General features: G+C 56.4%; 8 protein-coding genes across 8 annotated transcripts in view; 2 read left to right on the top strand and 6 right to left on the bottom strand.

Annotated features, from left to right (window-relative positions):
- Positions 1–702: 702 nt before the first annotated feature.
- CHGG_10367 (uncharacterized protein) lies at positions 703–4,966 on the bottom strand (the record flags this gene model as incomplete). The annotated part of the gene is made up of 2 exons (XM_001228293.1): positions 703–888; positions 950–4,966. The coding sequence occupies 2 exons, from the start codon at positions 4,964–4,966 to the stop codon at positions 703–705; spliced, it is 4,203 nt and encodes a 1,400-aa protein (XP_001228294.1).
- A 1,403-nt stretch (positions 4,967–6,369) lies between these two features.
- On the bottom strand, positions 6,370–7,806 carry CHGG_10366 (uncharacterized protein; the record flags this gene model as incomplete). The annotated part of the gene is made up of 2 exons (XM_001228292.1): positions 6,370–6,651; positions 6,859–7,806. The coding sequence occupies 2 exons, from the start codon at positions 7,804–7,806 to the stop codon at positions 6,370–6,372; spliced, it is 1,230 nt and encodes a 409-aa protein (XP_001228293.1).
- A 1,646-nt stretch (positions 7,807–9,452) lies between these two features.
- CHGG_10365 (uncharacterized protein) lies at positions 9,453–10,753 on the bottom strand (the record flags this gene model as incomplete). The annotated part of the gene is made up of 2 exons (XM_001228291.1): positions 9,453–10,503; positions 10,560–10,753. The coding sequence occupies 2 exons, from the start codon at positions 10,751–10,753 to the stop codon at positions 9,453–9,455; spliced, it is 1,245 nt and encodes a 414-aa protein (XP_001228292.1).
- Positions 10,754–13,026: 2,273 nt separating this feature from the next.
- Positions 13,027–16,024, top strand: CHGG_10364 (uncharacterized protein; the record flags this gene model as incomplete). The annotated part of the gene is made up of 5 exons (XM_001228290.1): positions 13,027–13,312; positions 13,638–14,136; positions 14,220–14,895; positions 14,951–15,112; positions 15,167–16,024. The coding sequence occupies 5 exons, from the start codon at positions 13,027–13,029 to the stop codon at positions 16,022–16,024; spliced, it is 2,481 nt and encodes an 826-aa protein (XP_001228291.1).
- A 989-nt stretch (positions 16,025–17,013) lies between these two features.
- CHGG_10363 (uncharacterized protein) lies at positions 17,014–18,060 on the bottom strand (the record flags this gene model as incomplete). The annotated part of the gene is made up of 1 exon (XM_001228289.1): positions 17,014–18,060. One exon carries the CDS (start codon positions 18,058–18,060, stop codon positions 17,014–17,016), a length of 1,047 nt encoding a protein of 348 aa, XP_001228290.1.
- A 937-nt stretch (positions 18,061–18,997) lies between these two features.
- CHGG_10362 (uncharacterized protein) lies at positions 18,998–21,119 on the bottom strand (the record flags this gene model as incomplete). The annotated part of the gene is made up of 4 exons (XM_001228288.1): positions 18,998–19,323; positions 19,456–20,077; positions 20,374–20,460; positions 20,532–21,119. 4 exons carry the CDS (start codon positions 21,117–21,119, stop codon positions 18,998–19,000), a joined length of 1,623 nt encoding a protein of 540 aa, XP_001228289.1.
- A 2,072-nt stretch (positions 21,120–23,191) lies between these two features.
- Positions 23,192–24,181, bottom strand: CHGG_10361 (uncharacterized protein; the record flags this gene model as incomplete). Its single annotated transcript, XM_001228287.1, has 1 exon — positions 23,192–24,181. One exon carries the CDS (start codon positions 24,179–24,181, stop codon positions 23,192–23,194), a length of 990 nt encoding a protein of 329 aa, XP_001228288.1.
- A 1,548-nt stretch (positions 24,182–25,729) lies between these two features.
- CHGG_10360 (uncharacterized protein) overlaps positions 25,730–27,026 on the top strand; it is a gene marked incomplete at both ends in the record, with an annotated part of 1,616 nt that continues 319 nt past the window's right edge. The window contains 2 exons of the mRNA XM_001228286.1: positions 25,730–26,075; positions 26,157–26,959. Coding sequence (XP_001228287.1) covers positions 25,730–26,075; positions 26,157–26,959 — 1,149 coding nt within the window. The remainder of the gene's footprint in view (positions 26,076–26,156; positions 26,960–27,026) is intronic.

Below are 27,026 nucleotides of genomic sequence, written 5' to 3'. Positions count from 1 at the left end.
ACAAGGAACGTTTGTGGTGGGATCCGTTGAAATAACCGCCACAACACAGTTTATACAGTAGTAGGGGAGGCGGTGGTTTAGTTACTGCCGACGTATAATATGCTGGATTATGTCGAGAGAGTAAACTTGTCTATATGGAGTGTTTGGAATCTGAACTCGCCTTGTCACCGAACACCGTGAGTCAATAACACAATATTCGACCCAGAAAAAGCAAGAGCACAGGATTCGTCGATAAAAGCCTAGCGCTGCGCTCGCAACGCTCCTATATAGCTCCCAATCTTTATATACAAGAAGGCATGACTAGATACCAAAAAACATCAGTGATACCACACCCCACCGCCAACAGTCCACATTCACACATCCCACTCCCATCCACGATTACTAGGAAACCCACCCGTCTGTCTAGACACTTGAAGATAAAACACACCGGCCATCAAAAGCAGACACCCTCCAGTACTCGTAACCGCCGGATGATCACGGCCCACCGTTCTAGCCCTCCACGAGACACCCTGACGTCCCGTACGTAATATTGACCTGAGAAAATAAACCCGTTTACCTACCCAAGAAAAAAAAAATACTCCTCATGCCTCATACTCCGGCGCCCCTCGCTACATTCGAGCTCGCGCCCCAGGTTTATGAAAAGAGAAATGGGAACAGTGCATAGGCCACCCGAATCGTCCTCAAAGACTGTAGAAAAACGCGCTACACCGCCGCAGCAGCAACAGCCCCAGGAACGCCCGCCGCATGGTGCACATCAGCAGCAGGAACAGCCACAGGCACCTCGACCTGCGCCTTCGGGACAAACGAGATCGGGTTGCGGGTCTTCCCGACAAAACCCGGCATGCCATGGTAGACCATGGCACCGATCATGAGGATGAGCAGCGGAATCTAGTGGCATCAGTTAGTTGACTACTCGGACAAACACGGAAAAGCTGGCGAGAAGACATACCCAGACGAAGAAGAGGTTCCGGTCCCAGCTCAACTTCTTCAGATTCTGCGCGTGCGCTCGCCGGAGCGTGGCCTGCTGCTCTTGGGTGATGGCATCCTTGCGACCGATCTGCAACAGTGCGGGGATCTCTTGGCCTTCCGACTCCTCGGCAGTATCCTCCGCGACCGCGATGTCGGTTTCGGCGCTTGCTGAGGCCGAAGTCTCTGCCTGGTCGAACAGCGTGGCGCATTTGGAGTCTGCCGCGGCGTCGACGGCTGCTTGGGCGGCAGATGATCGTTTCGTGTCCAGGTCGCCTTGGTGAGGGAAGAGCTCGTCGTAGGCCGGGGGGGCTGCGGTGGCCTTAGCGGCGAAGGGTGACAGGTACTGCCAGGTGCTCTCGGCGCCCCTGTTCTGGGGTCCATCTACGCCCGGCTCTGGCCTGGCGCCGCCAATCATAGTTGCAAGCCGCTGTAGGACCTGGTTTTGATACTCGGGAAGCGGGGGCATGTTGGGGATCTGGGGGAAGTTGGGCAGCTGCGCGAATTGAGGGAACTGGGGCAACTGAGGAAGCTGGGGAAGCTGAGGTAGTTGCGGCAGGTATTGCAGGTGCGGCTCCATTCTCTGATGGAGCTGCTGGAACTGAGCCGCAACTTGCTCCTTGATCGCGGCCATAAGAGCACCCGTTGCGTCGGTACCTCGTCGTCGGGGACGAGAGGGGCTCCTCGCGCGGGCGGGCGTGTTGACAGCGCTCTTCCGGCGAATGCGAAGCTCCGTTTGATCGGCAGCTCCGGCCTCCTCCGGGATATCCGATGAGTAGGCTTCCGAATACTCCTCTGAGCTCTCCGCCTCCGGCCCGGGCTCATCGCTTGACGTATCAGCGATTTCTTGGGACACAGCCGCCCGAATTGACTTGAAGCTGGCGACACTGTTGACGCGGCTGTGCGACGAACTGTCACTTTGTGATCGTCGATGCTGTTCGAAGCGGTGGATGATGCGCACTACCTCCTTTGACTTGGCGACATCAACAGCCGTCAAGCCTGACAAAGTCCGTAGCGTTGGGTCTGCCCCATGGGCGATCAGGAGCCGGACAATCTGGGGCTGGTTGCTCATGGATGCCATGTGCAATGCCGTGTAGCCGCCGTTGTCGCGCGGGTCTGGATTTGCGCCTCGCGCTAGGAGACCGGCGACGAAGCGGTGCAGGCCCATCTTACAGGCCAAGTGCAGCATGGTTTGGCCTGTTACCCTCCGCCTGAGATTAAGCCGCGGCTTCCGAGTGCTGTTGCTAAGGTCCATCAGCTCCATTAGCTTGAGAAGGTGGTTCTCAAAGTTGTCCATGGCATGGTTAGAGGAGCCTTCTGCGCCGGACATGTCACCGCCACCCGAGGGGTAACCACTCGAGGATTCCTTGATAATTCGACGGGCGAATTCGGTCGGGTCCTCGTATCCACCCGTCATCTTGTTGCCGAGGATCATGAGCGCGGTGCGAAGCAACTGCTGCTCGCTATCATCCACGTATCGGAACCACTGAGGGCCCAAGTTCAGGCCTCTGATGGTAACAGGTACCATACCAGCCATCTCGGAGGGAGGCAGCAAGCACACGAGACTCTCCGATGACCAGTACATAGTACCCGGCGCTTGCTTGTCGCCAAACATAACCTGCATCCCAGCTTCGAATCCTTGGCCCATCAAGGTAACTTCGATGCCGCCAGCGACAGGGCCCTCGCCAGGGATGACCTTGAAAATGGCCCTTTGCGTCTGGGGTTGTTGATTCCTCCCTTGGCCGGCGGCGGTGTGTGGTGCGTGGCGGGGCGGAGCAGGAGCAGCAGCCGGGGAGACAGCTGGATTATGTCGGCCTGACGAAGGCGGGCCAAACATAGAGATGGCTAGGTTGGCCAGGCTAGGCGCCCTGGTCGGGTTGGGCGAAAGAAGCTGTCCGTTGTTGCCACCTGAGAGCGGATTGTTCCCGAACGGACTCGTCGATACATCTGGCATGGCAGGACTAGGACCAAACAATTGTAGCTCCGCGGGTGGCGGGAACGAGGGGGGAGGTGTCGGGGAGAACGACGATGATGCCGGGGTGACCATGTTGGAATTCGTAGAGGAATTAGGCATCCGGGGAGCGGATAAAAACGATGTATCAAGCGGCGTCATGGCCAAGTCGCTGGGTATTTTTGACGTCGAGTTGTTGGCTCTCCGACGTTTCGCTGGCCCGGTGGAGAACGAAGGGGACGCGGGGCGGGAGAGATGTTGAGCGGTAAATGATGGCTGAAGTTGCTCTGGCGGCACTGCCGAGATGGGCGTCGAGCTTGAGGAACTCCGTCTTGCGGCCTGCAAGTCAAGGCTCGGGGATGACTCCAACGAAGGCCCGGGGCCCGGAGCGACTTGTATGGGCAGCTCTTCCCGCGGGGTGAGCATTGCGGCCGGCATTCCGGAAGCGGGCTTCGAGATCGGATTGGGGCTCGTCGTCTTGTGATCGTCGGTGATCATTATGGACTCGGACATGGTCTGGGCGACAAGCTTGCCAAGATGGTCGGTCAAGGTGAAGATGATCTGGAACCCCTGCTTTTCGGCGTGGTGTCGACAATAACAGGCAATTCTCATGGGTGCCTCCACCTGCCAATACCTCCGGGAGCCGGTCTCGGGGTGATTCTGCAAGGCCCACTCCTTGATTTCTTGCGTGTTGAAAACGATCACTCGCTTCGCCTCGTCCTGCCTCCAAGCCTCTTCGTCCTGCGGGTGCTTCGACTTCTTGCGACCCGCGCGTTTTCGTTCTCGGCCTATGCAATTCTCGCAGATTTGAACCTCGCCACCCTCCTGCGTTTTCACCTCTTCGACCTCCTCTTCCGACTTTGTGCTCTCATTTTTCTTTCGTAACCCTGCAGCCGTTTGTGCCCGCTGTAAAGCCGCCGTTCTCTGTTGTTGCACCTGCATCGCGCTTGTACAAACAAGCGTCACATGCAGCTCGAGCGTATCTGGTGACGGTTGCGGGGGCGGCTTTGTCCAGAATTTGGGCTTGCTGATCGTATGTTTGGGAAGATGGACCTTTGTGACCCCAAGCGGGAGCTGCGGGAGCCTGAGCTTGATCGTAATCTGCGTCTCAACTCGGGATTTGGTATTTGTGGCACCGACTTCTAATGTGTACGGTCCGGGGCCATATGGCTGATAGTCGACCGGGGGCATGTGGCCGTTATTCGGGAAGAACGGGCCCCCTGCGGCGAGTTGACCTGTGTTCGGATAGAGGGCGTCCATGAACCCAGCTATGCTTGTCGACCCGGCGCCTGCTTCCTGTGAGCCGTGGAATTCGTACTTCAGCGCCACCGGCGCTTGAGATGGGCGCATACATAACGGCCCTTCTGCTGTCGCATCCTGCCGCAGTCCTGGCGCTTTAAAGGTGAATGGCTTCGGGCTGGTCAGCATGCAAGAAACGGCACGTGCCCCGTGCAAACTTACCAGGTAGCTCTCATCGCCAGGCGGCGGAGAGGCCATGATAGCTTCAGGAGATAGCGCAGTGAGAGCAGACCCAAATGGACTAGGACTGTCCATTGGACTTTGCATCCGGGACTGCGCGGGGGCGCCACGCCCGTTTAGAAACTCAAATGTCTGTCCCCCCATGGGAAATACGCTGGCGTCGGTCCCTGGAAAGGCGTCTGCCATCATGTCCCAATCTGTCTTGCCATTGGCGCCATTCAGCCGCAAATCGCCCGCGGTTAGTTGTGTCAAGGCCGTAGTTGATGTCCGCTTCGAAGACCCCGAGTCAAACGTAGACCCACGATGACCATCCCTGGAGCGCGAGCTCGTACTTACAAGCCCGAGGGCCTCCGAGGGGGAACCACAACCTTGCGGGGCATCCGGCATGGCGTGAAATGAGTCGGCGCCGGAGCTGTGCGGGCGGTGAGGCCGGGGGCTGGCAACATCGGACTCGAGCAGGTCGGGAAGCGGACTCCCTTCATCAGAATCGATAAACTCGTTTGCGAAATGCGACTCGTTGATGTAATGCGATATGTCGAAGTCGGGCTCACATTGTGCTGAACCAGCCATTTTTTGTTGGGAGCGGCCGACCGACCGGGAATATTGGTGGGATTGATGCAACGCAGTCGGTCTCGGAGTCGGCGACGCGGAAAAGGAAAATAAACGGAGGCAGAATTGAGGTAGTGTCGGGGAAAGCAACTCCGGCAACTACTGCGGCATGTTTGGTATAGAATTGATCAAAAGATGCGCTGGAAAAGGTCGGGTAGCGACAAAAAAAGCAAGCTGGATGAAAAGTGCCGTTCCTTCCTCCCCGCGGTCAGGAAAATGGCGACCAAGAAGCCAAGGTAATCTCGGGTCACCTCAAAACCCAAAGGTTGAGCAGCAGGGCCACGCAACAGGCTGGCCAGGGACTAGCGCCAGGGTGGCTGATGCACAGAGATGCATGCTAATTACATCCCACATTTTACCATCCCTATGCAGATAACGAGGGGGGAAATCTCGAAGCCCTACCGGTTTGGTGGGTGGGTGGGAAGCTCTGCACAGACACTTGCTGCCCGGTTCCTGGTTCCTGATTCATCTCATTTTGTAGTTACCTATTTAACGAATAACGAACTAATTGCATACTCGGAGCGACGACACTCACGATACGAATACAAGCCGCACACCAACTCTTGGTTTCTACAATTGAAGTCTGTGGATGTTTGCATATCAATATAGGTAGATCAATATTTGTAGATATGAACAGCTGCCCGATAATGCCAGCGACTCCGCGACGATGGCGGTGAGCTGGTTGCCCTGCGCATTCCCGCCACATCACCACCAGGCACCCAATCGACATGAAGCCCACGAAAAACGTGATCAAGCGGTGGGTGTTTTTCTCCTTGGCCGTTCTAGAGCGGGTCTGTTTCTTGTCTGAAATTAGTCTGGCAGCGCCGGCCGTTTACGGTCGTCTTGCTAAGTGAGAGCAAGAAGGAGGAGGCGTTTGGGTAGCAAACCATCATCTGTCTGATGTGTCTGATGGGATGGGTAACTCCGCCAGGCACGAATGAGATCCGTCCGATTTCATCACCGAATGGAAGGAAGCCCGGACACCGGACCGGGGAATTCGCCACGAGACTGCGGACAACGCTAAATTAGTGCACCAGTTTAGTTTGACAGCTGGAGCGGAGCAAGTTGGATGTGGTCCCAATGGCGAGTCCGAATGCCCACCGACAAGAACATCTCTCTCCACCAAAAGAGGGGCCATCCTTTGCTTAATCCCCCTGAATCAAAACACGACAGTTGCGGGGAGAGAATGAAGTCGAGTGAAATCATATTATCTATCTCGTGCGTCAATTTATTGTTAAGATAAATCTTTGCTTTTGAAACAACTGGCTTTGGGAGTGGAAACGTCGCGAAGTCAAGTCTGATTTCGTGTCACCATCGAAACCTCTGACTCCTCAATGCCAATGGTCCGGCCATCCTTGGCAGTGTCATTGCCCAGAAGGGCCTGCCACCTGGGCAACAGTGGTCGGCGGTTCGTCAGGGAACCGAACCGTCCGAGAAATGTACTGCACCGAACTCTCAACTACCGTCTCTTGTCCGCTTCCCACTGCATCGGTTGAGGAGTTCTTGTTAGAATCCGGTATTTCATTTCGACCAGGCGCCACGTCTCCCCTCGCCTCCTGTCGTCGAGGGATGATGGAGCCCCCGATTCTGAACACGGAACGTCTACTCCCTTCTCCGGCTTCATCCCCCGACTCCCCTCCCGGTTGCTGGCGGGTAGTGAAAGAAGTGACCCTACTACCGAGTGAAAAGGGAAGGGCGTTGTCCGGGCCCTCGCTGGAGGGCGACATGATGGAACGAGAAAGCGTCCTCGGGAGATAGAAGCCCAGCTTTCCCAATGGAATACTAAGCCCGTGAACAACCTGTACATCGCGTTAATCGCCGTAACTCTGACGAAACAGCCTTCCTTTACTTACGATACTACAAATCGCAATGAACCACACGACCACGGTAACCGCCTCGGGCAGCGCCTTGACATCAGCCCTCGCGTCGCCGTCCACATCTAGCGTATGAAGAAATTCCAGCGTGACGTAGAGGTAAAAGATGGCCGACACGCCCACGGGCCCGAAGAAGCCCACAAAGATGGCCTGTCGCACCTCCTCAATCTGCGGGATGAATTTGTGGATGGCAAACACCCACGGCAGGCGGCGGAACAGCAGCACCAGCACCCCCAGAGCAATCAGCCTCCCGATGGGCACGACCTCGTTGTGCAAAAACAAATCCCACGGGCACACGGCGCCGTACCACATGAAGATGGACACGTTCAGCAGCATGTCGATGGTCGGCTGCAGCGAGTCGTCGAGGGTCTCGAGGCGGAACCAGTCGTCCCAGGTGAAGACGTTGCCGGCGACGAAGCAGGCGAGCACGTCGTCGCTGCCGATCATGCCGCACGTCCCGACGATAAAGAGAGCGAGGGAGATGGCGAAGACGAGGAAGCTCTCACGGTCCACAAACTTGCGCTCCTCAGCCCAGTGCAGCAGCTCCTTGGCCACCCAGCCCACCGCCGCGCCGTAGGCCACGCTCAGCAGGATGGTGTACCCCCAGGTCTCGCCAAACCACATCCCCATCGCCACGCGCGCGCCGCCGTCCCCGGGCGTGGCCCCGTCCCCGATGTACTTGATCAAGTACAGCGCAAAGAATAGGAACGGATACCCCAGCCCGTCGTTGGCGCCCGACTCGGCGATGATGATCTTCTGTAGGTCCTTGGGCACGTTGTGGTCGGCGAACTTGCCCTTGACAATCACGGCGGACAGCACGGGGTCTGTGGGGGTGACGCACGAGCCGATGGCGAGGGCGTGCAGCAGCGGGATTCCCGGGACGAGGGCCCACACCAGCAGGCTGGTGGCCATCCACATGGCGGCCATGATGGGCCCGACCAGCAGGGAGAGCGGCTTCCATTCCTTCTTGAGGTAGCGGCTGGGCAGCTGGACGCCGGCGAGGACGAGCTGCACGCCGAGAACCAGGCGCGAGAAGGCTAGCGTGATGGCCGCGAGATTCTCCTCGGACCCGAGCGCGTAGTCTAGCGGGCGGATGAAGTTGGCGGCGTGCGGGGAGAGAGCGACGCCCGCCAGGAGGGAAATCACTTGTTCGAGCGAGATATTTAATTTTGGGTGTCGGAGGTTTGAGGGGCAGGGATTACGTACGGGCCTCAGAGAGGTAGAAGCTCTCTTTGCAGAGATACGAAACTAGGCCGAATAGTGACACCCACCCCTCCCAGCACGCTGAGTATGATGTTAAAGTTGTTGGTCGCTAGCACCGGCATCTTGACCGGTTTGCAACCAAAGGGTTGTAGGTTAGATTCAAACTAAACCAAAGAAGCCACCTTGGTCGTGATGTCTTTTGCCTTGAACGACTATCCAAGGGCGTTGGTTTCGAGGTAGCTAGCTACTTATCAATGTTGAGGCAGCACCAATGTAAAAAAAGCCCGTGTTATTGAATCGTGGGCATCGAACAATCGCGAATGCGGCGGGTCAGCATGGGGCACGATGTTGGCAAGGGTTCTTGCCACGACATGTAATAAAATTGTTCAGTCTGGATGACAACTGGCATGGAAAAGGCGAGCGAGTGTTGATGGTTGAGAGCTGCGGTGGAAGCGTTGTGAAGTCAGTGACCCAGAACAACCGTCACAAATGAGCGCTAAATTCTCAAACCGACCAGCCTGAGTTTTGCACAGGTTGTCGGGGCGGAGGAGGCACGTGGGAGGGGTCGGCCAAATCAACGCTGACCTTCAGGTGCGGGTGCGCACCGGCGTGGGAGCTGGGGTTGATTAGGTGACCCACACCACCCGCTCAACGCCGGTCCCTTCGGTTTCCACCTCATCTTGGGGGCTCGAGGTCAATAGGGGCTGGCCAGAAGATGCTGCAGAAGCCCTTAACATCCATTGATCCGCCCCCCAAAGCCAAGAGCACCCTTTAATTTGTTTGCACTGGTATTTGAGACCTAAGCTTCATAGCCAAGCTCGGCCAAGAGACTTAAAAGCTTAATTATTTGGGAGAGTTCCAGCTTGTGACATCAGTGGTTGATCAATGTCAGGGGGTGGTTGGTGAGGCTGGCAAAGCCGAAGATTGCCGCGTGGGGGTATGTTTTTTTTGGTCTGTCTGTGAGTGTTTGCCGCAAGCGACTCGTGAAATAATTACCATCTCGGTAGGCTGTTTTTGATGTTTCAGCCTCACCACCATCGACGGCCTAACTCTTGATATCGTAGGATGCATAATATTCATCAGCGCCATCTAACTCCTACAATGCACCTGTCGATGGCTCGACAGCCCAATAATCTATGACATATCCGGCAACGCCAGGCTTGCGATGACTGCTTTTCTAACGCCAGCCTCGAGTATCCCCGTTGCTCAAAAGAAATAAAGAAATATTGCGCCATACTGCCAAACCGACGAGAGGACTACCTAACTCCTCTGGCTTCTGCTTTGCCAACCAAAAGCAATGATGCACATGGGACCCCTAACACTATACACGCCCTGACGGGCTGCCCGAGCGGGCAGGTAGGAGACGTGGTCTAGGCATGGACCGCCCTGTCTACCCTAAGTGGCTTCAAACAGCCGCTCGATTCCCACTCCCACGCAACCATGCTCCAGTTCAGTTCCCGGCGCCAAAACAAGCCGAGCCCGCGGCCACCGTCGGCGCCCTTGAGGGAGGGATGATCTCGGCCACGATCCTCAGCGCAGAGGCCGCCCGTCAACGGCATACGGTGACGGAAGACAACTTTGCCCATGCGTGAATGAAGGATGGCCATCGAGCACATAACGCATGGCTCGTGCGTGAGGTACATCTCTAGCCCGTGGCAGAGATAGCCGTCGGGGTTCGGGTGCTCCAACTCAAAGACCTTCATTTCGTCGCCAGCGATCGGGCTGTCCTGGAAGGCTTCAAATTCGAGGATGGGTTTTTGCCGGGTCTGTGTCTTTCTGTTCTCGGCTCGGACGAGTTTCTGTGCCACTATGCTGATCGCGCGCATCGCCGAGTGTGCCATGGGGTTTCCGGTGCACCCGGTCTTTTCCTGATGGCACCAGCGAGAGTCACCGGCGAGCGCAACCAGTGTGGTCTTGCCCTCGTCCCGCTGAATAACGCAAGCCCCCATGGGCTCCCCGTAGCCCGCGTCATGGGATTCCTTCGCCACCTTGTGCGCCAGCGTCATCCAGATGGCAGCGTCGTCGGCTATTTCGTCCGTCTGGCGAGCGATCATGGAAGGATGCGGCCCCAGCGGATTGTTCTTTCGGTATAACGACGGCCAAAAGTGTTGTGACCACATGGCAGCCTGAACCTGCGATGTCGGGGAGACCATCGGAACGGGGATGCGACGGAGAAACACTTCCCCTTCCATGCCCTCCACCGAAGACAGCGCGCTGATAACCTCATCACGATTGAGCATATTCTCGGGCCCAACGATTATGTAGATCCAGTTCGACTTGCCCGTATGTATTTGTCGGCTCTGTGGGGACTCGTTCATGAATTGAGCTTTGAGATGGGCTGGCAGGTCCGACGGCTTGGCGCACCTGCGGAGATGAGGGACACCCTTAATGATTTCATCTGGGAGCAAGCTGCGCAGCATGCTAGGGTGTGTCAGAAAGAAGGGGACGCAAGGCTGGAAAGGCGCAAGAAGACGTACAGGATGGCCGGGTTAGCGGCCTTGGTCGGCGTGCGAGTAATTAGCACGTGCCCTGTTTGGTAGTCATCACGCAACTCAAGCGTCGTCTTCAACGGTATCAAAACACCGTGCTCGACGTCTTCCTGAAGAAGCTCCCGGACGATGGGATCTTGGGCGGCAAGCGATCTCTTAATAGACCTGTCGCCCTCATCCATCTTGCCGGCTGCTACGCTCGGGGCCAGGTGACTGGCTATCCGACGGCGATGTACGGGGCAGAAAGCGGAACTCTGGCCGAGAAAAGCATGCGCGGTCTGGGTACCGGGCCGGGAGCAGCGTAGCGAGAGCGGGAGTCCCCGGCGGTCTTCGAGCTGTCGCGGCGGGGTTTGTTCGAGGGTACCCAAGTACCTTGTGGATGCGGGGGAGCGATTTAAAGAACGGGAGAATTGGCTGCGGGCAAAACTAAATAAACGAATGGAGAGCGGGAGACCATAGTGGGTGCCAAGTGCAGCCCAAGCGCGCGGGAAAGAACAAGCTCCGTTCATACAGAGGAAGTCAGAAGTCACAACATCGCTTTGCCCGACCGGTTTGTGTTGTCGCGACAAAAAAATTACTGGCAGCCCCACCCTTCCCCTGGATCCTGGGACGCACGCGGGATGGCAGGCGCCCTGCAGGCGGGCGAAGCGAGCTTCTTGTTAGCGGTCCCACCTCCTCCACAGTTGCCCCCTCGCCTCAGCTCTTGAACAATATATTACCCCGCATTGTGCACCCCTCTTGCGGCATCGGCCTCCATCCTGAATGCTTCCCAACCTGCACAATAACTGCACCTCAACTTCAACGACGCTCGGTGCCGTCGCAGATGCCCCCACATGCTTGCTGAATGGTGCATTTCCGAATGCCAGGATTCTGAGGAGGCAAAATTCCGAGTTTCATTTTCCTCGAGAGCCTCGTGTCTTACATAGAGCTGTCGCTTGCCCCAACAAATTCAATCCCGGCAGGCAGCTCCGATCTGGTCTCCGACCAGCCCCTCACGAACCAGGGTAGTAGTCAGCGCTGTTCAGATCAGCTCCGGGCGCCCACCCCCTGGCCACAAAAGGCCGAACTCGAAAAGAGAACAAGAAATCAAGAAACGAGAAAGGAGAAAGGAGTAAAGGAAACCAAGAAACAAGATTTTTTTTTTTTAAAAAAAAAAAATTTCAAATAAAAGTAGAGCCGAGGTGAAATCAAAGGCAGACCTTGTGTTTTCCGGAATGGTTTTTCCTTTCGTTCCTTTAGTCGGTTTGGTCACCTTAAAGGTACATCTTGGAGTTCGGCATTTTTTTGCCCAAGGAGGGCCTGTTCAGACTGTCCCCCACCCCCATTGCAGAACGTTGGAGTGGGCCCTGGAAGGCTGCCCTTTGATCGTCTCTGCAGCAACGTCCTCCCAAGACATTTCCTCGTCGGCTTGTTCAACAACTTCTTGGTCGGACTTCTTCAACTCGCTCCCTACCGATATGTAATCTGAAAAAAAAAATCGCCGGGGATCTCTGAGAACAGCCCGACACCTGCAGGAGGGATCACCGGATTGTTTCCCGAGATGCAGCCCGTTGACGGCCAAGCGGGCATCTTCTTGGCGCCAACCCGGTTGGAGTGCCTCCGTGTGGGGGAAGAGTTGCTTGACACCTCACATTGTGTTTAGTCAAGACCGCTCGGAACACGGTGCGATGTAGGAGAGGAATGTTTGATAGACGCTTGTTGGTCTGCCGTCGTGCCCTGTGGGTTGGTGGGTGCATCAGTCGCATCCCTTCACCGGAGATCCGGCCTTGGTCTTTTCAAAGCATGCTCTTGAACAACAATGATATTGATGACCCCAACAGATCTCCAGATACCAAGAAAAGCCAAGTCGGCGGATTTTCTGCAAGGAGAAAGGATCCGCATGAGATTCAATCTGGTAAAGTCCATTCGCAGTCCGGCCCGGGGATTCCAAAAAAGGGCTCTTAAAGTCCGACAGACTGTGGCATGCAGCTGGCTCGGTGGAAACTCCCGAGTTACTGGCCCAAACTGGCACAACCAGCAGCCCTGCTGGTGTTTTCTTGGACGAGTAGAGTTTCGGCCCGGGAAATGTGCAGAGGACTTTTGTCATAGCTTTACAAATCGTTAGGCTGTTGATAACCACCACCAGGCGCAACGTGCCCAGCGATCTATAAGCATGGTTGGGCCCTCTACCACTCTAACCCTCGAGACTCCAACTGTCATGACTCTGACCATCACGACTCCATCACAAGCTTGACACCAGCTTGACTTATTCAGCAGGAAACCCATACCCCTAGAATCACCAGGACCACGCTGCAAACGCCAAAATACCGGGCTTGCCAACTTTCCCCAGTCACGAGCTCCTCGGCGGTGCAACCGGGTCCAACCCAAACCCGTCATCTGCCATCGCCTCACTCTCTCATCAACCTGTCTCGGCGCGGTCCCCTATTTGTCGTTCTTGGCATCAGCCGGCGCAACAATGCAGCACGCGCAGGACGGGGTCCAACTCGACAAGCAACGGGCCAGTCGAGGCAGTTTGTCAGTTGAGTCACTCCACCAGCGAGTTCGGTGCGAGTCAAGTTACGTCATCTCGTTTCCAACTTGGACCCCCGTGCCCGTGCCCAGAGCCCCCGAAAGCCAAGTCTCCATCGCACCAAAATTTGACTTTGCCTCACACATTCGACGCAAGACTGTTGCGTACGGACCAAAAAAGGTGCAATCCGTACAATCTGTACAATCTATGCAATCTGTGCAACTGTCACAAAGTAAGTACTTATTGTTTCTAATTCTGTTTTTATACCCCGTCGCGGCGATCGATGCCGGTTGCGACTCGGGTCTTTCCCCCAAGCGAGACCAACAGATTTTGGGACCAGAGACACATTGCGCCAGATTTTCTGGTTCCATTGCCCCCCCTCGTTCGCACGGGTTTCTGAGACCGAATGCTCCGGGAGCCATTTTGGCGCAGGTTGGCATGTTCCCCAATTATTCGGGGCATCTGGATTTATCCTTGCTTCCTCTTGCGTTAGCTGATTTGCTAAATCCTTTTCAGCTGCACCCCGCCCCAGGGATCCTTGGCAACCCCCCCTGCAGCCTTTTCTTTGGACCTCCGGTCCCTTTATATTAGCCAAATCTCGTGCCTCGTCCATGTCGCGGCATCCGTCTCCCTCCCCCGACCAACTGAGTCTCCAAGCCAAAGGTCTCAATTCTTTATCATCTTACATTTTTACATCTCTCCTTCCATCACCGGCACCACGGCTGACTATCTACATTTCGAAGAAGACGCTGTTGCTGTCGCGCCGCAGCCACAAGACCAATCACTGCGGAAACTTGCTATGAGCCATCGGATGGGTGCTGCGTTTTCCGGACCTTCTTCACCCACGATCCAAGCCGACGTCGATAACCGCAATGCGGACGCCCAACATCTACACACCACTGCTTTACCCCCTCCAGCCTTGACGAATGCGCTGAAGACATTGAAGACTTCCGACCCCGGCGTGCCCGGCCCTCCCAATGGACTTCCCAACGGCCTTCATTATGACTCGCCCTACTCGCACAGCATCTCCTCCACGGCACCGGCTTCGCCCCGGATGTAAGTTAGCCGCTCTGCGCGTTGCTGTCGCATATGGTAGCACGACCCGTTTGCCTGTGTCACCGTCGCTGACAATCACACAGTCCGCCGGTACGACAAAACTCGGGGAGCCACACACCGAGAGTCCGTCCGCATGCGACGACGCTCAACATACCAGGAATGACACGCTCAAGGGCATCTCCTGATGGCCGCATCCCGGATAGGGACGTGGCCGCCAAGTTGGTCATCATCATGGTCGGCCTCCCGGCCAGGGGCAAGTCCTACATCACGAAGAAACTCCATCGTTATTTGTCCTGGCAACAACACAATACTAAAATCTTCAATGTGGGTCACCGCCGACGCATTGCCGCTGGCGTGGCCAACCCTGCGGATATGTCCCCAACTTCTACAACCAACAGGCACGACGTGCCGAGCCAGGCGGCGACGATCCTGTCGAAGGGCGCAAAGGGACCCGATATTGTGCTGGACGACGAGCCGACGAAACTCGACCTCAATAAGGCCAAATCTAAGGAGAAGATGGATCAGTCGGCCAGCTTCTTCGACCCCAAGAATGAAGCCGCGGCCAAGATCCGCGAGCAGGTAGCGCTTGACACGCTCGACGAGCTTCTCGCATATCTCCTCCACCAGGGCGGTGCCGTGGGGATCCTGGATGCGACTAACAGCACCATTCACCGGCGAAAACTTCTCGTAGACCATATCCAGGCGAGGGAGCCCAAGTTGGGCATTCTCTTCATCGAAAGCGTCTGTCATGACCAAAATGTTCGTGACGCTGCCCATCCTTTCCTTACTCTGGATCACGGCTGACATAGTGTAGCTCCTCGAGGCAAATATGCGGCTCAAGCTGTTTGGTCCCGATTACAAGGACCAGGATCCGCACAAAGCCCTGGAAGATTTCAAGAAGAGAGTGAAGGCGTACGAGAGCGCCTACGAGCCGCTCGGGAAGTGGGAGGAGGACCACGACCTTCAGTACATTCAGGTTTGTCACGACCTCGATCCACACTAGGGACATTGGGTGACTAACGGCGTGTAGATGATTGATGTGGGAAGGAAGATCGTCCAACACCGCCTCAGAGGTTTCTTGAGCGGCGGCATTGTTTCATACCTCTCCACATTCAACCTCTCGCCGAGGCAGATCTGGATCACCCGCCACGGCCAGAGTGAGGATAACAGAGTACAAAAGCTTGGCGGCAATTCGGAGCTGACGGAGCGCGGCCACTTCTATGGGCAGGCTCTGTACAACTTCATCACGTACAAACGGAAGGAGTGGCTCATTCACCAGAAGAACAGGATTGCCTCTTCCACGTTTCCGCCGAAGCCCGGCGACAACACGCCGCCGTATCCGGAGCTGAACCAGGAGCTGGACGACAAAAACTTTTGCATTTGGACCTCGATGCTCAAACGCAGTGTGGAGACTGCGGAGTACTTTGAGGCGGACGAGGACTACGACGTCAAGGCCTGGGAGATGCTGAACGAGCTGAACGCGGGCGATTTTGAGGGCATGACATATGAAGAAATTGCCGAGCAATACCCCGAGGAGTATGCGAAACGGGCCAAGGATAAGCTCCAGTACATCTACCCCGGGGTAGGCGGTGAAGGCTATCTCCAGATCATCAGCCGGCTCCGAGACATGGTGCGCGAGATTGAGCGTATCACGGACCACGTGCTCATCATCGGGCACCGGTCGGTCTGCCGCGTGCTGATGGCGTACTTCATGGACCTCACACGTGACGACATTGCGGATCTCGACCTACCGCTCGGCATCTTGTATGCCATTGAGCCCAAGCCGTATGGCATCGAGTTCCACGCCTACCGATACAACGAAGAGACATTCTGGTTTGACGAGATGCCTGACTACAAGCCCCAGAGGACGGTCGACAGGAACTCGTGAACGGTCGCTGGTTCGATCCCGCCCCATACGAATGCGCACGAACTCAACATGGGTTGTCGTTTCTTCAACACTGGCGTTGGCGGTTATCACGAGGGTTATTCGGGGGCAATCAAATCATTTTTCTTTTATGGCGCATATACAAGAGGGTGGGGGTCGGCAATTTTGATACCTAGGGACAAGCAACCGACATGACGCGGGACAGGGAATACAGGCAGAGAGAAGACAGGACCAAACTTGGGCCAGCTTGTGGGCAAGCTGGGGTTTGCATCTTCTCGGCTCAGCGGTTGGGCTTCGGGTTCCTGAGGGCGGCGGGCTTGTCTTTTATTTCGTTGCCTTGGCTGGGCTAGGTTTGACTCTAGAATGCTGCCATGGCCGCAGCCTTACTCAACATAAAGCAGCTGCCGAGCTGGCTGGCGGTGTTTTGCTCGCGACGCATTTGTGACGGGGTTAAGAATCCACACAGGATCGTATGGGGGGGTATAGACATTGATAGGTCCCAGTTTTGGGGATAAATATACGAAGTAATACGGCAGAAGCACAGATATCTGTCGGTGTTGTACGGTGACGATCTGGCCCAGACCTCCCTGCCTCCAACATCCCTATTCACCTGACTATGCTCTCATGGGGGAAAAGCAGTGACGCCCAGAATAAGACCGAGCGAGGCAGCAGACAGAATACGAGTTGACGGTCTAAGATGGCAACGGGTTTCATTATAGTTATATGAAGAGGGCAGCCCTTATTTAGCGCCACAAATAACTTATGGTCAAGTTGAATTGTCATGGCCGCTGGTAGATAAAAGGTTCTCTTCGACCATGTGTCGAGAGATAGCGTCCAGGACCAACTAGGTCGCATTGTGGTCTCAACTCATGTCTACCCGATCTACCAACACCAAGAAAGCGACGAGTAAAGCCAAAAACAAAATAAACAGAACAATATAACCCCCTGCGCCTAACAATCTCTCCCTCCCACCTCCAAACCAAACAAACCCCTCAGCTCCCACCACCTGCCGCCCCCGCCATAATCGCAATCTGCTGCGCCCGCCGCCGATCCACCTCCCTCTTCAGCATCACCAAACACGTAGTCACCACCATCAACACGGCCATCTCCCCCTCCCCCTTCCCATCCACCCCCTCCCCCTCCCACGCCCCCAAATCCATCACCAACCTCCCCCCATTCCCCGCCGTGCTCGCCCCGCTCCCGGGCGTGCGCGTGCCCTCCCCCCGCACAAACTGCGCCACCACCGTCCGCACCTCCTCCTCTTTCCCCCCCGCCCTCGAGGAGGAAGAAGAAGAAGAAGAAGTCCCATCGCACGCCACCCGCACCACCCGCTCCAGCACCAGCAGACTCGCCACCTCCCGCACCCCGCACCCCGCCAGCGCCGCGCTGGCCGCCGCCGCGTGCCGCTCCCGCCGCGACGCGTACCGCCACTGGAAGGTGCCCAGTCGCGAGCGGAAGCCCACGGCGCGGGTTAGCAGGCCGAGCGAATTGATGGTGAAGGTGTCCCAGGCGCCGGCGGCGGCGGCATCTTCGTCGTCGTTGTTGTTGTTGGTGGTGGTGTCTTTGGAGAAGAGGAGGCGGTCGCGGGTGGTGGCGGGCAGTGGGGGATTGTGCGGGGAGAAGAGGCGGACGATGGGGGGCCGGTTGGGCCCGAAGCGGTAGGTGGTGGTGGAGGCGGTGGTGTTGTTGTTGGTGTGGTGGGTGAGGTAGCAGCTGCCGGAGGAGCGTTCGGGGCGGGTGGAGGTGAGTTGCGGGGTGGTGGTGAGGTTGGTGGTGTCGGTGGGCTGGAGGGCGAAGACGGGGATGGGTTCGGGTCTTTGCGGGAGCGGCAGGGAGAGCCAGGGTTTGCCGGTGGTTTGGATTTGGAAGTGCACCGTGGGGCGGAAGGTGCCCGAGGTGGGCGGGGCGTTTTCTTCGTCGGCGTAGGGTGGGGGCGCCGTGGAGTTGCTGTCGAGGCGGGCGAGCTCGACTTCTTGTTGGGGGGTGTAGCGTGGGGGAGAAGCCGACTCCGTGGAGTGGCGGGAGATGAAGCTCTTCATTGTAGGGTTGAGAGTACAAATAGACACGGTGTTGTGTATTGCGTATGGGTTGAGATAAGTTGAGGGATGTTTTGCAGAGACAAGGTAGAGGTTGGTGTGAGTGATACTATTATATTATCTAATGAAAGTATCCCAGACACCAGCTCGGTCCTCCGCTGCTTTATATCGACAAGACCCCAAACCCAACACAAGCATCGGCGGCCACATGGTGTTGTCGATCTTGAAGTGCTGCCCAATCTTCAATTCCCACGCCGCCAATCAATCCCCAAAGCGAAGTATACGGCCCCGCTCTGCGCAGTCGGGCTGTGTTGCGCTTTGCTCGGTTTCATCATCGTGGCTGTTAGGGACGGGGCGAGGAACAATGGTGGCCTGTCGTCATCAAATAAAATCCCCCTCAACCCCCAAAACACCCCAGTCAACGATCGCTGTTCAGGCTTGGCCTGCCTTTCTCGGGACCCTTGGCGGTTCTCGAAGGCCCGCTTTAACTTTGAATGCGAAATACGGTGGTGGGTCCCGGCAGAGGCCGCAGCTTGAACGTGGGTAGGTGGGGCTGTGTAGTTGTGTTGCACCGTTGTCCGTTGCAGGCTCTCCGCGGGGCACTTTGAACTTTCTCTGGCTCTGACAGGGCTGCAACGCTATCCACTGAACTCGGACACGCCCGACAGAATCACCTTATCCCATCGGGCAACACGCGAACGAAATGAGGGGATGGTCCCTGCCATATCAAGGGTTGGAAGTATCAAGGATGAAAAGAAGACGAGAACTTCGTCGCTCGTATTCATTCTATCCAGAACCGAGTCTATATCAAATTCTCCACCAATCTTGCTAAAAGACCACCTCGTCCATTAAATATTCGACATAGAAAAGAAGAGAAGGGTCAAAACCCAACAACAACATATTACCACTACTACCACCAACCCCCCCTTCAAAGTTCACATCACATAGTCTTCCCAAAGCAAGTCATATCCTTCGCGAGCTGCGCCTCGACCCACATGGGCCACTCGTTATAGGGGCGGTGGTCGGCGTCGACCTGAGCGTTGATGTAGCGCAGCCAGCGGATGTTGCCGAGGCTGGCGCCCGTCTTGGACGACGAGCGGCCGCTGGACATGGCGGCCGACACGCGCTGCTCGGCCTCGCAGATGGGCGCCATGATCTGCTCGAGCGCGACCCAGTGCGCGTTCAACACCAGCGCCACCTGGTTGTTGGGGTCCACCAGCGGCTGGAACTTGGCGTGCGGCAGCATCATCCACCACCCGTAGTGTTCTGTGAGGGAGAAGTAGGCTGGTAAGGGGGCGGGGGAGTGTGGTGGTTAGCAAACTTATTGATTCTGCAGAGATCCCTCGAGAGACAGAGAAAGTAAGGGGAAAAAAAGAAGAGAAAAAGACAAAAACTCACCCTTCCACGAACTCACCCCCAAATTCCTCGCCATCTCCCCAATCATCTCCCAATACCTCCTCTCCACCTCCCTGCCCTCCACCCCATCCACCAGCCCCCGCAACCCCTCCACCGCCGCCACCGCCCTTGCCGTCAGCCCCGCATCGATCAAATCCAGGTCCCGCATGTGCGGCTCCAGCATCTGGGTCTGGCGGTCGCCGAGAAGGTGGCCGAACAGCAGGTTAGCGCCCCGGCAGTACATGTGGATGGCCACGATCATGATGCCGCGGATGAAGGTCATGAACTCGGCCATGCCGTCCTCGAGGAGTACTGATTGGTAGGTGAGCGCGAAGCAGGTCGCCATGAGCGCGTTGCCTTCTTCGAACATGGTGTCGTCGAAGGAGCGGCCGTTGTTGCTGCTGTTGCTGTTGTTGGGAGGGGTGGGGAGGTTGGTGGGAAGGTTGTTGCTGCTGCTGCCGGCGACGGGAGCGGCCGGGGAGGTGGGTGGTGGAGTGAGCGCCTTTTTGATGGCCTTGACGGCTTTGTAGCGGTGCGACATGGCGGCCTCGGCGAGGGAGGGGTCGGAGGAGGCCATCAGTTCGGAGGCCGAGTACCCCAGGATGGCGTGCATTAGGTATTCGTACTGAGGCCGGCGGTGTTAGCCGTGGATACTACGAGTCAAAGCTAGATTAAGTTGAGTTGCGTTGGGTTGTACATGCCTTCTCTGACAGGCACGGGATCTCGTGCGTCCAGAGACTCTCGGATCCAATGGGGTGGTGCGGGTAGCAGTTGAGGAGAAAGTGCTGGAAGAAGCGCATGTCCTGCAGGCTGAAGAGGGGGACTTGGTGTTGTGGCTGTTTGTTGTTGAGGTTGTCAACACCTATATCCCACTCATCGTAAAGGGGCCACATGTGGAACGCCGTGTGTGCATGTACATACCTGATGCACGATGGTCGGCAGCGTGGGGTACTCGCATTTGAGACCTTGCTTCACGCAGTGCCCGCATGCGGGTTTTGTCTCTTGACACTATGCAGGGAGAAGAGTTTAGTTAATCAGTCTGTTTCTCGCCCTGCACTATTCTACCCATCCGGACTCACCTTAATCCTCCGCCGCTTGCAGTTGAAGCAGCCCCTCCTGCTCTTGGTATGCCCCCGCCGTTCTAGTCGCTGCTTGGACACTGGCCGGTCCTCATGGCTCCCACTACTGTCCCTACCCGTGCCGCAACCACGTTGACGAGCCGAAGCCGGGGAAAGTTGTTGCTGCTGTCGCGGCGCGAGTGGTTGTGGCTGGAAAGGCTGGTCCGAGAAGGTTGACGACGGCGAAGGTGTGGCGATGGGCAAGCCCCCCGACCCCGAGCTGTCCTCGGCAAGGTAATCGATGTCCTGTTGGTCCTGGAGGAAGGTGGAGTAGTCAAACTCGGTGTTTTCGCCGTTGTCAAAGGCGAGAAGCGGTAGGGCTGTGGTGGGTTCCCCGTAGCCCGGGGGCATGGGCCCGGTGTTGGGTAAGGCCTGCATCTCAAAGCTGCCTTGTTTAGGGTATTTGCCCTTCTCCCTTCTTTTGATTTTGCAGGAGATAACTAGTCGATTATCCCCGTGCTTGAGGCTATTGGTCCTGATGAGGTTCCCGACGGCGTGGCACGCTGGCACACAAACAAGCAAGCACATGGCAGGGGGAGGTCCCAGCATTTACATCTGACACACAGCTCATCAACAGCGTCGGGGTCGTGTTGATCCACACCACAGACACATGCCAAGCATCCCGACACCCCCGCCCGCTCCCCCCTTTTTGTGAAAGTGGATGAGGCAGTGTCGATCAATCTTCCCCGGCGACTCCACGAGGCTGATGGCAAGGCCCTCCGACAAAAACAGCGCAACCTTCTTTCGAGAAGGGGAAACAAGTTTCGTGAGGAATGACGTTTTCTCTCTCGGGCTCGTTTGGATATTGGCCGAATTGAGCCCGCACCCAAGTCCTTCGGCTGCCGCGCCTCTGTCATTGAATTGGTCTTTTCCGTTTCCGGGCTGGTGGGACTGCATGGAGGCGAGACAGGGGGTTCGCAGGGCAGGCCACTCAGAGCCCGCGCCCACAGCATCGTTCGGGTCATATTTCTCTCCGGCCCTGGCACCGAGCTCCGAGAGCCGCGTGGCCCACGGAGCCGAGACTCGAGTCATCAAGCCACCAGCCTTAAACGGACATCACCGGGCTGGGATGGGCTCGCTTGTGTGAATGGACGAAAAAAGACACTTGATCGACGACAACATTGCCCTCTTGACAAGTCACCACCGTACCGGCAGCGTGGGCCGCAGCAGAGACATGAGTTAACTAGCTCAGCCACTCCGTCGGGATGCTCCAACGAACCAACACGGGCCGCGACCGGCGGCGGTTCAAAGTGCATACTGACATCCAACCGGAGCCGCGGACTTGAGGCAAAGATCCATAACCCGGGACAAATCCGCCCACGGCACCGGGCCCTTTTTCCTCAGTTTATGATTTTGAGCGGCTTATTCGCCTCAGTCATTCCTTCCTCCCAGCCATGATTCATGAAGCGACTGCTCTGTGAGGCATGAGCGGTTGGGTATGAGCTGAGAGGAAGGAACGGGCGAAAAGCAACACAAGACAATATCGAGTCAACAGGGACTCTAAGCCGGCAACGGACGGTTAACCTCCCGCTTACTCGCTTAAAGCTTGGAGCTCTTCTTGCTTAAGGCGGGATAAATCCGTTCAAGGCGTGAGCAGTGAATTTTGGGTTATTGCTGGGACCCCGCAGACCAGCGTTGCTATTAATCAAGTCACGTCCCGAACTGCGGTTTTGAAAACGGCCGTGGCCGGAGCAAGAAGAAACCCTCAATCAAACAATTGCTAACAACATGAAAATTCTAGTCTACCTAAGGCACCTAGGGACTGGACATGAACCTGCACACCGGGCCAACAGGCAGCCGCGGTTACAGCACAGAATGAAACTATCACCATCTCAAGCAGGCAGGCACGAAGCGAACCTGCGACCTGATTGAAAACAATTCGAAACATCCCCACCGTCACAAGGGCCGCTCTCGATTCCGAGCACAGGTTGATACTATTCCAAGAGCCCAATCTTGCCCCTCTTTTTCGAAGCACGCTGGTTTGCAGTCTGGGCACATGCAGGGAGAGATGTACTTTTATCTGGAGATGAAGTTTTACTGCCTAGGTACTTACCTAGGCTAGGTAAGCGCTACTTTGTCTTGGGGGTCGGTGGATAAACTAGGCAGGCAATCCACCGCGATGCAAGTAAGCACTATAGTCTCGGCAAGTCGCCGTGGTGAAACCACAGATCCACCATAACACGAGTCCGAAAGAAGGGCGCAGCTCATGCCTAGGAATCAATGATTTGGTGGGAAGCCAAGTCGGGTAAGAGAACAAGGAGAACATGTAAGTGAACAAGTGATTCGGTTATTATTAGGTACCTAAGGGAGATACCAATAAAAAAGAGCCAGTCGTAGTCCCACTTTGCAGCGTTCTCGCATCCGACTTTTTGGAAAAGAAAACCTAAAGCTGCGAGTTGTTGATTTCAACTTCACCAACTGCATTCATAATCCTTCAGAACTGGCAAGAAGAGGGTCTTCACGGCCCTGCAACCCATAGGCTGATTCCAAAACCGGCTTGGTTATTTTATTTAGCTACTTAGCAATTCAACCCAAACTCCGTGTATAATCATGAAGCAACGGCTGCATCTCAGCCCCTGAACCCCTGAACCCCTAAACCACCACTATCTCCATCTGGCCGCTTACCGCGTCCCGTTTCCGGTACCATTACCATTACCATTACCAGTACCAGTACCATTATTTCTCGTAGCGTTCCCCGTGGCAGTGCCGTTCGTCTTCTTGGCAGCTCCGCCGCTCGTAGACGCGGTGCTCTTTGTCACAGCCGCCTTCGTAGCATTGTTGCTGTTGTTGCTGGCGGTGCTGTTGGTGGTGGAGTTGGCGGTAGTCTTTGCGGGAGCCGCCTTTCCAGGAGTCGCCTTTGTAGGAGCAGGGGTGCTGGTGGCGGCGGCGGCGGCGGCCGGAGTGGTGGAAGCGGCCTTCTTGGCGGCGGGCACCTCGGGCATGTGGGCGACGCGCTCCTTGGGGCCGACCTCGATCAGGATGCGCTTGAAGTGGAAGCCCTTGTCCTCGAGCGCGTCCATGTCGCTGCCCTCCATGGCGCAGACCTGCACCGTGCCGAGCGTGTCGTGCTCCGTGTCGGGCTCCCACATGCCGGGTATCCGCGTGGCGCTGCTCAGCTTCAGGGTGGTGTTGAGAGCCTTCTCGATGAGCGGCTTGACCGACGCCGTGGCCGGGTCGAAGGCGATGAGGTAGTTGTACTTCCTGTCGGCGGACGGCAGCTCCTTCAGCCAGTGCTCCATCATGAGCACCTCCTTCCTCGCCTCGTCTGCTGCGTCTGGGTCAGGACCGGACATGTTAACGGTTCTGGGGGGGCCCGAATCGGAAGCGTTCGCCGAAGCGGCCGCCGCCGAGGTGCGTGCCGGAGCGTTTGTTGAATTGGATGTTTGTGCCGAAGTGTTCGTGGCGGTAGATGCGCGTGCCGAGGCGCTCGAGGTGGAAGCAGTGGTGCGCGCCGGGGTGTTCGTAGAAGCAGTGGTGCGCGCCGGGGTGTTCGTGGAAGCTGTGGTGCGCGCCGGGGTGTTCGTGGAAGCTGTGGTGCGTGTCGGACCCGTTGAGGCCGCGGGCGCCGCCGCATGTTTGGTCGCCGTAGTTCTCTTGGTTCCGCTAGACATGATTGCTTGCAAAAACTTGATCGAGATTAGGTTGGTGATGAAGGGAAACTAAACGAATAAGAAAGCGTAGCGTCTTGGCTGTAAAACTTCTAAGACAATTCAGATACGGTTCAGTTAAAGCTCAGACTCGTGATCTCGAGAATAGTCTGGGACACTTGATACTCGGAGGCTTCTCACCCTCTTATACCACGCGGCACGATGACCAAGAGGCCGGTTGGTGGAAAGGACTAGGGCCAAGGCGACGCTGACCTGTGAAGGAAATCCTGCTAACCAATTTCACAACCCCGTAGTAGTCCAGATATCAGACTCCCCACATATGTTCCCATGGCGGCACAGCAAGGCCAAGGTGTGAAACGAGGGATCGCTTAAGCCACCCCGCACCATAGGTCCATGACATGATCTGATGATCCTATTCCTATTAGGAACTGTCCAACGTTGGATCTTGGCGCTGGCTATGCTTCCCATTCCAATGTTCCAAATTTACGGTAGTCAGTGAGGTTTTTGCTCACCCCGGAGGTTCCCGCCCTTGCAAAGGCTACAAGCTGTGCCTCCCAGTCAGGGGCACGTTGTTGGGAGAGGATCTCATATACAACCCTAACCCTTACACATTACCCCTTATCTATTACCCCTTTTTCAAACCGCTGGCACTACACTGCGTGTTTCTACCATTTTCAGCTCTCATCGTTTACCCAACCATAACTTCAACGACCGGGAAGATTATTGTACGGATGCTAGCAGGGTTAGGGTCATGTATGGGGAAAGGCACCCCTTGGCAAGCTGGCGTAGCCTTGATGAAGGATCGGCTTACCGTTTGACATAGTCCGAACAGTGGGTTCGTGCCCGTTTCAAACACTTTATGATAATGCAAAGTGGGCGGCCTGTTAGGATCCAATCTGACGGACTAGGCGCGGATTTGGCGGTGGCTATAGCGGCGAGCAAGGACGGCGGACGTTTAGACTACCTACCTACCTTGCCTAGTCAGAAGATAGTTCAACACGTTGGTCGCAGCCTCCGGTCTTGCCTTAGTTGGCCCAAATCCCCGGGATCTTGAATATGGAGGAGTGAAGGAGCACATGACCAACCAATCTCACGATCCAAAGGTCGGCCTTCTCACTACTCCACCATAAGCTGTAGTGGACGGTCCGATCCTCCTTCGTCGAGAATGAGGCATTGAGGTATGATCACAACGTCTGAGGAACAGCGGCGGCCACTACAGTAGACCTAGTGCCACTACTTGGCTGTGGCTGCTACCTGCCTACGCTGCTTCGGGAAAACGGGACCCAACAACGTGCAAGCTCCTCGTATAAAGACGCGTTTCCTCGCCGCGAGTTGTAGATAGCTAGGGTATTCATACAATTCCCCGTTCGTCATTCCATCTGTACGCCTCGACACCGGTTGTTGTAGGCTGTTCCGTTCTTACTAGCAGATAAACCGTACCTACTTGTCTACCGTCCACACCTCCTTGCGCATTGGTTCGCAGTTCACAACTTCCCGTCCCTTGCCAGTCATCCCTTAGACATACCTTCTGTCGCCTCCCTCCCGGAACCTATGGCTTCTGCTTCGACGTCCACGGCCGCCTCCGGGTACGCCGCGAACCCGTGGTTTGGCATTGAGATCGAAATCTTCGTCAAGCTTAGGGATAGCGTCAAAAAAACAGTCAAGGACAGGATAAAGAACCGGAAGAGAGTGTCCAAGTTCTTCGAGAAGTGGCAGTTTGACCTCCCCAATTCCGAAGGCAACCTGGACAAGAAGGATAAACAGCGCAAATACGTTGGCCAAGCCATCGAGGCGATCCTTGACCAGACCTTTGGCGACGGGCATGGCTGGAAATGCACGGCCGACGCAAGCTTGAAGGAATACAAGCTGACGTTGCCGCCCAAACCTCGCGAATGGTGTAAGTGCATTCTTGACGCCTGGTACCACTATGTATCTAGGTAGTTTGCCACCGGGAGGACTTGGCTAACGGAAGACATAGGGGGCATCGAGATCATCTCGCCACCGGTGTCCATAAGCAGCAACTGGCAGACGGCAATCGAACAGGTCTTCAAGTCCGTCACGGACACTTTCAACCTCTGGACCAACGATTTCTGCGCCACCCACGTGCACGTCTCGGTTGGCCCGGGCAGGAAGGCCGCGTACACCCTGGAGCAACTGATGCAGGTCGCCAGGGGCGCCTATTTCTTTGAAAGCCCCTTGAGACAACTCCTGCCGTATGAGCGCAGGGAGAACAGGTATGCGATGGCCAACTGGCGCTTTCTTGGGACGGGCGAGTATTGGAACGTGGGCGAGGCCGGCTGGGCGCCCGTGTGGAACAGAATCGCCCTCGCGGGACGGTCAGGGAAGGCCGTCGAGTTCGCCAAGGCCATGACGGTGGCAGAGGCCGACCCCAATGCCAATCCCAGGTACAGGTCAACCAGTTTCAACCCCTACGAGAGGCTCAAGACCATCGAGCTCCGTCGGCAGGCCGGTGTCGCCTCGGCCAAGACGGCCATCCGCCGCGTGCTTCTTGCCGTCACCCTGAATGTTGCCTCCTTGGAGTACGACTTCGTCGCGGCCGGTCAGAAGCTGGGGAAGACGCATTTGACCGTGCCCGACTTGATCAGCATATTAATAACTACCCTCAACACCCGACTCCCTGGTACCTGCCAAGGCGCCGCTTTTAAGACCTGGCTCGAGGATTGTCACAGGAACTACGCGAATGATGACACGGTGAGGAGGTTCGACGAGGTGACCATCAACGAGCGCGAGAAGAACTACCGCATCTACGGCCAGGCCAACGTAAGTCCAAGCCACCCCCTCCCCAGTGCACCCACACCCCCAGCATCCCCCCTTCCCCCCACCCGAA

Source organism: Chaetomium globosum, genomic scaffold (genome assembly GCF_000143365.1).
Source record: "Chaetomium globosum CBS 148.51 scaffold_7 genomic scaffold, whole genome shotgun sequence".
Taxonomy (NCBI): domain Eukaryota; kingdom Fungi; phylum Ascomycota; class Sordariomycetes; order Sordariales; family Chaetomiaceae; genus Chaetomium; species Chaetomium globosum.
This window is presented reverse-complemented; position numbering and strand designations above follow the sequence as displayed.